Here is a 12,108-nt window from a genome sequence, read left to right as displayed (position 1 = left end):
GAGGGTGAACTTAACATAGCATTAAGGATCTATGGTATTAATATGTATTAATATATTCATATATTAATTATATAATATTTTAATATTATACTATATTATTAAGCCCAGGTGATTGGGTTTCAATATATTCTTATTATTAGATAGTTACTCTTGACTTGTGAGTTACTAAATATGAGTCCGGGAGCAGACAAGAAAGTGCTAGGATGGAGGAAAGGAGTGGGATGAGGTATATTAAAAGGGATTTTTCTGATGTAAAGACTAGGAGAATAAGGAAACTATTCCATTAGTTTTTTTTCTCCTTTAAGTTGTATATAAAAATAACTTGCCTATAGAATTGCCTCCTTTCTTTGAAGTTTGTAGTAACATTATCTTGTAAATGGTTGGACTTTAAAATCAAACAAAATAAACTTCTCAAATAGAATGCTATACCTTCTAGGAGGACCATTAGAGAAATTTTGAATGGGTCAAAAATGGAATTCTGGTTCATTAACTCACCCTGGTATTAGTACCATCCTTTTTTGTTTCAGCTACCCTTCAATTCTACTACTTTTCCTCTCCTTGGCCATACATTTTCACTTGCCTCCCTCCTTTTCCTTGTTGTGTAACTGTCCCTTTCCTTAGTAAAATAGGCCAGAACCAATCACTTCTGAAATTGATTAAAACAAAAGGAAGAACATAATTATAATTTATTTTTTAATTACCTGGATTTTCCATCACACTTTATTACAATAACATTCATTTCCTGGCCTGCATACATGCAAGAAGCTATGACAAAAAATAAATTCCGGCAGGAAATATTAGATAAACAAACTGACCTGTTAATGTTTCTCTTTTACTAGATATAGTAGATAGTTAAGAATATAGAAGTTATAAGTAAAACAACAGGATATTTTTATCAGGTTTATGTCTGGCTCTAGAAATTGATTTAATTCATGAATTTCCTAGGTTTAGAATTCTGCCAAGTCCTAGATTAATTCTAAACTTGTATTCTCTTGAGAGGATCTATGCCACCACCTTGTTCCTGAGGCTGTAGGAGGGTCATGCTCCCCTTATATATGTTATAAAAATGGAAGTCTTTAACATATTACAAGACCATTTCTACTGGGCCCCACACAAATAGTAAAGACTGAAATATTCGTTCAGTGTTTTTTAAGAGCACAAAGATCAACACATTCACAATCTACTAAATCACTAAATGCCATTAGAAGCCAATTCCAAATGCCAACCCATACTGTCACCATTCTTCAGCATTGAAGAACCTGACCTTCACTCACAATGTCTCTGTGTGGAAGTATGCAGTGGCGATGACAAATACCCACCTCACCTTGCCACAGTGCTGGGGAGGAGAGGGCATGTTCTAGAGTCCCTTCAGAGGTACTGGAAGAGTGAAACTCAAGGAATGAGGCAACAGCTGGATCTTTCATAAGGTAGATGTCAAAAATGAGATTTTCTTCAGACCAATGAATATGTAGTAACCAAGAAAATGGTTTCTACAAGTTTCATTATTTTCTGCCTAAGTCGGTAACATGGAACTGGCTCAGAAATGTCCATAGGTTCACACTTTTAAGCTAAAAAGTAATTACATGGTTTTAGTGAAGTCCTGTCTTCAGCAGTTGGTGTGTTGAAAGAAGCATCTTCATCTTCTTCATCTAACTGTAGACTACCAGAAGACAAGCGGATTCTGGCCATGGGTGACCTTATTTCTTTGCCATACAAAGCATAGTAGTCTGGTTTAAGAATCTCTGATTCAGAATCACTGGATTCACTAGCTACATACCTTTCTGCTGTACTTTGATCCATTAGAACTGCTGGCAACTCCTGCTCTGCAAACATATATGTAAACAGGTCTGCTTTACGACTGAGAGCAGGACAAGGCCCTAAAGGTCTAAATTCTGACCCAAAAGGAAAATGAATAGTTTTCATGTCTGATTGGCTCTGGGACCTTTTAGGGGTTTGCTCTTGAACGTTAGATACAAATGCATCTTCCAAATTTGGGTCTTTCTCTTCTAGACCTACATTGATGTTGCTCCTAACACTAGTCCCGGCTATAGCTTCTTGGAGTCCTTGCAGGTCTTGCTGAAAGCTCTTCATTCTGATATTCCTTGGGCTTCTTTTGGCTGGCTTCATTGCAGTGGGCTCTATATAGCTATCTGGCCTTGTCCTTTCCTCTGCTCTGATTGGGGACCGTCTGGGCACCTGGAGTGGCTTGTCCACATAAAAAAAGACCTGGGGAGGCATAATACCAACCTGCTGACCTGTACAAGGAATATAGGGCACATCCATGTAAGTTAGCTGCTTTGCTGGACTCACTTTGCTTGTGAGGCCAGAAGATGTGCTCATGTGATTACCAGCAAACTTACAGCTCGTTTGGAAGGAGCTTAGAGGACTCCTCTCCGAAAAAAAGTCTCTGGGATCAGGGTTAGGATCAGGCTCAGTGTTAAAGACAGGGTCTGTATAAATAAAAGGGAAAGAGGAACTGCTTTGGGACTGATGTAGCAATGTGGGATCCGCCTCTGGTTTGGAATGCTCCAGTTCAGTTGCAAATGTCACCTCCACTGCAGAGTTCCTCCTCCTACTGTCCAGCACCGGCTCAGATGCGTGCACTCCATTCACATTTTGGTAGTAGCCACCACCATATGCTAGTCTCAAATCTTCCACCTTGAGACAAAGGACACATTGGTGAAAGAAGGAAAAGGCCATTTGGTTAGGGCTGGGGGAGGGATCTAAATTAGCCTCAAAGTTTGAAAGGTAGTTCTTCATAAAGTCATTTAACAAGATCCATGTTCTATTCTAGGGTAGATAAATATATAAAGAAAGGATAATAACTTGTACCACATCCCAGTGCATGTGTTAAAAAGTACATGTGACACTATTCTTTCTCAGTGCCATCCTACTTCCAGACTCTGAGTGTATACACTACAAGCAGTTTGGTTTAATAGCTATATTAGTGAACCAGGAGTCCTGCCTTTTAGTCCTGGCTCTGTCTCTGATTTGCTGTGTGACCTTAGACAAGTCTCCTAACCTTGTTGCTCCAGTCTCCTCCCTATTTTCTGTAAAATGGTGGGAGGAGGGCTATGAATGGTAGGAGAGGTTCATATACTAAATGGCTCCTTTCATCATTATGCTTCTGATGTCTTTTGGATAAAAACTGCCAGTGACTTGAAGGCTTGAGGGTTTATGAGACCTATAATTATTTTTTAGGGAAAGTAAAATAATAATAATTCACAATTTTCATACTAAAAATGTCAAAGGAAGTCATCGTCTCACAGTTCCAGGGGAACAACACTTTGTCCTTAACTTACAAAACTACACAGGAAAAGTACTCTAAAACTTTAACCCAAGACCTTATACCTTCCTCCACACCTTAAGATTTTCATAGGTAAAAAGATGGAGCTTTCAGTTTTGAAAATTCAAAGCCATAGAATTCATTTGGATCTGCATTTTGCAAGATGTTAGCAACACAGGTTGCAATTTGAAGATGTGCCAGAACCCTCAGTCTATAAGGTACACACCAGTGGTAGTTTACTAAATGGTCTTCTATTGGCAGGAAAGACTGAGCTGACAGACCTCCCCAGGAAGCTAACCTACTCGAACAGAGTAACCCTTTTACACACTGGGATTCTGACAGAATCAATCCTTGGAAGCATTTGAAATTTGCACAAATTACATTTATCTAAAGAAGTAGAAATTTTCAGAAACCTTACTTGTTTTGACACATCAGAGAGGAGGTCTGGTGAGGACCTGCACTGTCGTTCATGGTACTGAGATGGGTAATGTTTCCTGAAATCCCCAAGCAGAGAAGTCATTGAAATAACCTTCATGTGAATACCAGGATACATAGAAATCTCCAAATTCAACATAAAATCAACACGAGCAAGAGAAACAAAATGATGTACCTTTCAAATGGCAAGCTCTTCAGCCTCCCTTTTCTCCCATATTCCAAAAGTTGCCTTTGGGTTCTTCCACTATCATAAGGAACAATAAAAATCCTTAGTTCTAGCCATAAACCAATAGGGTACCAAAACTTGAAAGCCTCATTTATTGTTGAAATCAAAAGACTAGATGAATGACATATGTCATGAATCTTTGACTATCACAATGATAATACCCACTTATTCAAGGACCAGGCAGAGAACAACCTCAACTACTCAGAACGCAGGTATTTTTTAAAGACCTCTGAACAGGGTTATGTAACAGCTAAAAATTGTGGGCTTTACAAATGATATACCTGGTCTGGGCATGGTGGCTCACACCTTAATCCCAGCACTTTGGGAGGCTGAGGCAGGAGGATGACTTGAGCCCAGGAGTTTGAGACCAGCCTGGGCAACATAGTGAGACCTCACCTCTACAAAAATAATAAAAATTACCTGCGCATGGTAGTGCATGCCTGTAGTCCCAACCACTTGGGAGGCTGAGGTGGGAGGATTGCTTGAGCCCAGGAGGTCGAGGCTGCAGTGAGCAGAGATCATGCCACTGCACTCCAGCCTGAGCAACACAGCGAGACCCTGTCTCAAATAATAATAATAATAACAATATATTTTCCTTTAAAGGCTTTTCCTGTACCACCAAATCAGAGTCAACTGACTGATTTTCCATACTACTTTGAATGAGGTTACTTATCTGGTTTCCCAGTCCACAGCAGAAGAAAAGCAGCTAACTAAACAGTAGAAGAGGATTGTTCTAGTCAGGCATACACTAGCAAAGAAAGTCAGATCACGGCCGGGAGAAACAAAAATAAAAAAAAAAAAAATCACAAGAATTGGCCAAGCGCCATGGCTTACTCCTGTAATCCAAGCACTTTGGGAGGCTGAGGCAGGTGGATTACAAGGTCAGGGGTTCAAGACCAGCCTGGCCAAGATGGTGAAACCCTGTCTCTACCAAAAGTACAAAAATTAGCCAGCTGTGGTGGCCCGCACCTGTAATCCCAGCTACTTGGAAGGCTGAGGCAGAGAATTGCTTGAACCCAGGGGGCGGAGGTTGCAGTGAACCAAGATTGCGCCATTGCACTCCAGCCTGGGCAACAAAGCGAGACTCCATTTCAAAAAAAAAAAAAAATCGCAAGAATAATAAAGCCTAAAAAGTCTGGACCATTTATCACCTAAGTACAGGGCCTTGACATGCCTCCCCTGCCCTGAGGCCATCATTGCACTACAGCTGCCTGCAAAAGATAATACCTGATGTTTATAATAACTCAGGTCATTAAGAAAAGGGCAAAATATGCTCAGTATCATCTGTTTAAGAAGGCAGAGATTTGTAGAATACAGATTGGAAAGATTCAATCAGAAATATGTAAGTTTCATAGATCTTAATTTTTACTGGGGTAGGATACCACTCTTTGAAAAAAAAAATCCTTTATGGGAAAGCTTTTAATCAGAATTTAGTACCTTAGCTAAAAGTTTTGAAAACTTCCTCCAGTGGATTCCTAGGCTGATGTATTCAAGCAAAGACAAGATCTTAACCCAACCTTGCTTTGATTCCTCCAAAGTGTGACCTGTAGTGAGGAGCCTCTAGTGGCATATTGTTCAATTTTCTAAATCTCTTATCCCCTCCAGTGCTTTCTCACACTAGCTTTCACAACCCAAAGGATGTTGAGCTTTTCTTTCCATGGTTTGCATATAAGTTAAATATAAGAGAAACAGTGGGTTTATAGAACATGTATTCTCAAACTGCACACATCCACCCATCCTTGCTGAGACTCGGATCCTACCCCTTAGGTAAGGTGTCCCCCTCTTCCTGCCTCCTAGTTAGGAATCATTGACTTAATGTGTCACACAGAGAATGAGTAGGAAACGGTGTGATCCTTGATGTGATTGAAATGGATTCTCTGTTGCTTCTAGAATGTGAACTCCTCCTAAACCTCCCGTGTTATTGAAAAGAAGCAGTGTAGTTTGCCTATGTGCATTGTTTAATTACCTATAGCGGAAACTGGAACCCTTACTGCAGAGTAGGGTTTTGGGCTTTGATTTGGGCTCTTCCGAAAGCCTAAAGAAAGCATGGTACTCCACACAAGTCTTCCAGAAAGCCTTGCAGGCATCTCGGCTGGCCATGGTGAACTCCAAGGTATCCTTGCACAACACCTGTGTAAACCAATTTCCATCAAGTAAAACATCCTTCAAGAATATCAAAGACCTTCAAATCCCAATGCCTTCCAAACTATTGCTCCATTGGCCCATGCAGCTTCTGATTTTCCACTTGGCTCCCTGTAGGTTTCACACCTACTGAAACCTAATGATTGGCAACCTTTCGAGGAACAGACAGGGCAACTGCTCACAAACAGAGCCTTCTCTAAGAAGTAAATCTTGCTTTGCACTCTCCCCTCACCTTAAATACCTTTTTTACTCACTCTTCTCTGCCAGAAACATTTTTATAAAGTTGTAAATTAGATTAAAATGATGTCAAAGGGTATATCTTTCCAAGGTCAGGAGAAGTTATAAATGACCAACAGGAAACAGGAGGGAAGAGAAGATTTCCTTATAGATGGAAGGGTTTATAAGATGATTACATGTACATAAGTCTGTTGTTTCCTTGAGGCAAGGTGTCTGTTGCCCAGGCTGAAGTGCAGTGGCATGATCATCACTCACTATAACCTCGAACTCCTGGACTCAAGCAATCTTCCTGACTCAGCCTCCTGAATAGCTAGAACTACAGGCATGTGCCACCATACCTGGCTAATTTCTTTGTATTTTTATTGTTGTTGTTGAGATGGGGTCTTGCTATGTTGCCCAGGTTGGTCTCAAACTCTTGAACTCAAGTGATCCTTTCACCTCAGCCTCTTAAAGCACTGGGATTATGAATGAGAGCCACCACATTCAGCCCATGAGTCTTTTTAGTGTAACAGTTAGAAAAACTTTTTCCTCTATAGGCTGTCTTGTACAATGCTCTATATTGCTCATCTAGCATATTCTAATCTTGGCTTTCCATACCTAAAGTTCAAGTTTGCCCCATCTCCTGACACTATATGTACCCATCACATGGCATGTTTGCAGCCCTGTTTTCAGCAGCCCCATCAACTCACTGCACTGACCCCACTTCTCTCATTCCTTTCCAGGTTCCTGCATGTAGCCTCTGGGGCTCTCCATGAGCTTCACACTGAGTCCAGTTACTTGAACTGCTCAATGAACACTTTTCTATAGCGTCAAGATGCAGAGAATAAAATCCAAACTGCTGGATCTTCAGTAGATTAAAAATTAGTTGATACACATTTTTTATTTTCCTTATGGTCATAAAAAAATTCCTTTCTAGACTAAGTGGCTCATGCCTGTAACGTCAGCACTTTGGGAGGCCAAGGTAAAAGGATCACTTGAGGCCAGGAGTTCGAGGCCAGCCTGGGCAACATAGTGAGACCTTGTTTCTACAAAAAATGTTTTAAAAATTAGCAAAGTGTGGTGGTGCATGCCTGTAGTCCTAGCTACTCAAAAGACTGAGGCGTGAGGATCACTTAAGTCCAGGAGGTTGAGGCTGCTCTGAGCTATATGTCACCACTCCACTGCAGTCTGGGCAACAGTGAGACCCATCTCTAGAATAAAAGAAGAAGAAGAAGAAGATCATTTCTAGCACCTTTGTCTCACCCTTTACTATGTAACCTTGCCCAAAAATTGTTTATTTTGCTTACGTGTATACCTGACTCCCACATCCTGCTTGTTTTTGGCATATACTAGGTGTTCAGTAATTTTTGCTTAAGGAAGGTAATTAAAGATACTTTATAAAATGGAACAGATAACATCAAATCAATTTGTTCTTAGTCCTAGATCTGGTCACTCCCATTTGACTCATCAAATCCCTAAAAAATAGTTTCCAGGGAGACTTGCCTTTCAGCCCAGTTGCCCCATTTTCCTATTACTTTGTTAATTCTAAACTGCCAACCAGATTTCTTAGTGTTTTACCTTTAGTAAAAAATGATTAAAACTCTGGTTGATTTCATTAAAGGCAAAATAAAAGACACATAATCACTCAGGGCCAATCAGCTTTCACCACTTACGTTCAAACGATTTGCAGAAACAACCAAAAAATTTCCCAGTGAACAGAAAGTAAACGAATTTATTAGGAAGCTACTTACCAATATATTGGCATGAAGTTTGATGAGAAAATGCTTTCTCTTAAAACTCAACTTGCGGATTTTAGCCCAGTTAAAAGTATTGATCTTTGTATTTCCCTACAATAAAAAATGTGGCAGATTTCAGAATGTATTAACACGAGTTGGTTTGTAAGACAGTACAAACCTGATAGAAAATGCACTTCATAAAAGGGACCGCCCTTGACCCATCACTTCAACAGACTGATCCTGCTGCACTGGGTAGGAGCTGTGGTCAAAGAAGGCATTTCAGGTGGGACACAAGGATGCTCTGGAATGCAAGCAAGAAGGGGTATGCCTAGGGAAGGTTTCTAGCCAGCACAGGGAGATCACAAGAGGAAAGGATTACTACAATAGCTTCTCTAATCTCACCCCTTTCCCATGTTTCCCGATTCATCTACTAAAAACAATGTCTTCTTTCTCCTGACAGGAGCTCAAACACCTTCAATAGCTCCTCACTGCCCACATCACATCTTGGCCATATCTTGCTGCCTCATCTATATTGAATATATAACCTTTGTTTCCACTAATTCCAAAACACCCTTTCATCCAACTCTATACCTCTCTCCTGCAGTCTCCTCATTTTCCTTGCCCACAATGCCTTCCACATAGTCAAGCCTTCTTGCCAGCTCTGACAGACCCTTCTCCAGGCTATTCTGTTTAATTACAGCAGCCTACACCCATTTCCAACTCCTCTAAACTCCCTTGGCTTTCTGGTCAGCCCAACCAGCTTTGTTTTTGCTTGTCTGTTGTTTGTTCAACAGGTCATCTATTCACGTGGTCTGAAAATCAGAGGTACACAAAAAGATATATATAGAAAGAAGTCTCACTCCCACCACTGTCACCCCTATTTCTGTCCCCATCTATCCATTCTCTACAGTTAACTACGTTTATTAGTTTGTCATATACACTTTTCATGCAACTACAAGTAAATATGATTGACCATTTCCTTTTCTGGCTGGTGATAATACTGAGGGGTGAGATCACCTTGGGAATGGACACCCAAATTTGAGCCAAGATAACCACCTGTCACTAAAGCCGAAGGGCTTGAAAGGAAAGAGATTTTACCCGTAACACCAGTACTCCCATGTGAGCAACAGCCAGGTGAATCTGCATCCCTTCACCATCACTGGCGGGGTGAGGCCTGATGCCATACATATCCAGCTTTCTTGCTATGTCCAGTAGCAGAATGTCAGATTCTGCTGGACTCCTGCCACTGAAAGGGGAAAGAATTTATGAGCCTAATAAATGCCACAAGAATGACATTTCCACTCTGAGAGCTCCGTGAGGAGCTTAGCATTTCACGGAGCCTGAAACTTCTCAGGTTTAAGGGCTTGCTCTTAAGAGTCCATCCCCAGCTTTAGTGTTCTCTACTGGGGGAAGCAGGTGCCAGTTGAAAGTACTTACATGTGCTTCTGATGAAAGTGCATGATCTTGCTCTCTAAACAGTCTTGGTTTGGTAAGTACCGAGTTTGTGCCAGATGCTTCCTATCTGTTTCTTCACGAAAGTCTCCAAGTTCTGCTGCATGACAGGAAAAACACATTTTTCACATTACCTCTGAGGAACTTAGCAATGGAGCATCCAGTATACCCTTGTCCTCCATCAAACAGCCCTTTATTTGCAGCCAGTGCAGTCCAAAGCCTCCAACCCCACGCTTTATGTATATTTATGTTTCTATAGGGGTGTGTGTGTTTGGGGGTTCTACTGGCTCTTTTTCTGTTTGGAAGCATTGCAGTCTTAGTACAGGAAGTCATCTTAAGGGCTCCAAGATCACAGTTGAACATTTTGTTAGATTTTTCTTCTACCATATTGTATATATGACCTCTCTTACTTTCAATCAGCCACTGGTATAGGTGGAACTATGTCCCTACCCTCTGCCAAGTTCATATGTTGGAGTCCTAATTCCAGTAGCAGAGAATGTGACTATATTTGGAGATAGAGTTTTTAGGAGGTGATTGAGGTAAAATGACTCCATTAAGACAAGCCTTCAACCAATCTGATTGGTATCCTTATAAGAAGAAGAAATTTGGGCACACAGAGAGACACCAGGGATGTGAGTACACAGAAAAAAGACCAAGTGATAACACAACAAGAAGGCAGCCATCTGCTAGCCAAGGAGAAAGGCCTCAGAAAAAACAAACCTGCCGACAGCTTATCTTGGACGTGAAGCCTCCAGAATTGTGGAACATACATTTCTGGCATTTAAGCCATCCAGTCTCTGGTATTTTGTTATGGCAGCCCTAGAAAACTAATACAGTCATCCAACCCCACTCCATCCTGATCATATATTATCAAGAAAGAGGAGTATAAATGCCAACTACATTGCAAGCCAATTCATCACTCTGTACATTGGGAGTCTAGTAAATCCTCAGCTATCTGAAATCCCCAACAGATGAATCATTCTGAAAATCATTCTGGCTTTTCCAAATAGCTAGCAGTTTATCCATGATCATAATTTGCTCTTTTCTAGATGCCTCCACTTTATTTTTATAAAACATCTATTATAGCACTATGTTTACAAAGGCATTTAGGACTATGTGCCCTTAACCTAAATTGCCTCAGATTGTTTTGATTTTTGGATTCTTTTTTCTTCTTTATAATTTGTGTGCCTTTTTCCTCTCTGTCAGATTTATATGAATCACTTCCTGGTCACTGACTTCCCCTGAAGTCAAACTTTAGAATACTTTGTTCTCAAGTGAGACATGTAATCTAACATAAAATGAGAAAGCAAATATCCAAACCTGTTAGCATTCTATATACTGTAAGAGTAAATAGATGTTCCATGGAATCCTATGGTGCTCTTCTATTGAATAAGATACATGGACAATAGTATAACTATTTTGAGTGCTGGAGGGCTGTTTTTTTCCTCTTCTTTCTTGGTTTTCCATTTGTGTTTTAGACAGGTGGGTGTATATCTGTATCTCAAAAATCACAATATAATGAAAATCTCCATATAGTAAACATTTTTAAAAAGACCAAAGAAATGGCTCATTAATTTATTAATTTAGTTTTACCAATACTGATAAATGTACAAATCACATTAAAATCCAATAAGGCTCTGATGGTTCCACTGATTAATTCTATCAAATATTCAAATAAGAAATAAATACCAATTCTTCACAAACTCTTCCAGAAAATAGAGGAGTAGACACTTAGCAACACATTCTATGAGGTCAGTATTACCTTGATACCAAAACAGGACAAAAACATCTTGAGAAATGAAGACAATAGGTCAACATTCCTCATGAATACAGAGGCAAAAATTCTGAACAAAATACTAGTAACTTGAATTCAGCAGCATATGAAAAATATTACACACAATGAGTTGAATTTATCTCAGGACTGCAAGGTCAGTTTGACATATGAAAACCAATGACTATAATACACTATGATAATAGAATAAAGGACAAAAATAACCCACACATTATCTTCTCAAGAGATGGAGAAAAAGCATTGCACAAAGTCTAATACCCACTCACAATCAACAAAACAAAACAAAACACTTAACAAACAAGGAATATACTAAATGGTGAGAAGCTAAATGCTTTCACTTAAGATAAAAAATAAGGTAAAGATATCAAGTGCCTGCCACATCTATTCAACATTGTACCGACGGTTCTAGTCAGTGCAATCAGGCAAGAAGAAGAAACATAAAGAATTTGCACTGAAAAGAAGGTGGTAGAACTGTCTTTACTTGCAGTCAACATGATCCTGCATGTAGAAAATCCCAACGCTGAGCGTGGTGGCTCATGCCTGTAATCCCAGCACTTACGGAGGCCAAGGCAGGAGGATCGCTTGAGCCCAGGAGTTCGAGACCAGCTGTGGAAACATGGCAAGACCCCATCTCTACAAAAAAACGTAAAAATTAGCTGGGTGTGGTGGCATGTGCCTGTGGTCCCAGGTCCCAGCTACTTGGGAGGCTGAGGTGGGAGCATTGCTTGAGCCCAGGAATTCAAGGCTACAGTGAGCCATGGCCATGCCACTGCACTCCAGGTTGGGTGAATGAGTGAGGCTCTGTCTCAAAAAAAAAAAAAAA

The 12,108-nt window shown here is 40.3% G+C and overlaps 1 protein-coding gene across 2 annotated transcripts in view; it reads right to left on the bottom strand.

Annotated features, from left to right (window-relative positions):
- Nucleotides 1-679: 679 nt before the first annotated feature.
- Nucleotides 680-12,108, bottom strand: part of FRMD7 (FERM domain containing 7) — a 51,693-nt gene continuing 40,264 nt past the window's right edge. Inside the window, exons 6-12 of one of the 2 annotated variants that reach the window (XM_011988809.1) lie at nt 9,479-9,593; nt 9,140-9,287; nt 8,057-8,152; nt 5,914-6,077; nt 3,897-3,965; nt 3,705-3,780; nt 680-2,658 (exon numbers count right to left, since the gene is read on the bottom strand). In XM_011988809.1, coding sequence (XP_011844199.1) covers nt 1,564-2,658; nt 3,705-3,780; nt 3,897-3,965; nt 5,914-6,077; nt 8,057-8,152; nt 9,140-9,287; nt 9,479-9,593 — 1,763 coding nt within the window. In that variant the 3' untranslated portion in view covers nt 680-1,563. The remainder of the gene's footprint in view (nt 2,659-3,704; nt 3,781-3,896; nt 3,966-5,913; nt 6,078-8,056; nt 8,153-9,139; nt 9,288-9,478; nt 9,594-12,108) is intronic. The other variant, XM_011988810.1, reaches the window with a different exon arrangement.

Source organism: Mandrillus leucophaeus, unplaced genomic scaffold, assembly GCF_000951045.1.
Source record: "Mandrillus leucophaeus isolate KB7577 unplaced genomic scaffold, Mleu.le_1.0 Scaffold339, whole genome shotgun sequence".
In the NCBI taxonomy this organism is placed as follows: domain Eukaryota; kingdom Metazoa; phylum Chordata; class Mammalia; order Primates; family Cercopithecidae; genus Mandrillus; species Mandrillus leucophaeus.
This window is presented reverse-complemented; position numbering and strand designations above follow the sequence as displayed.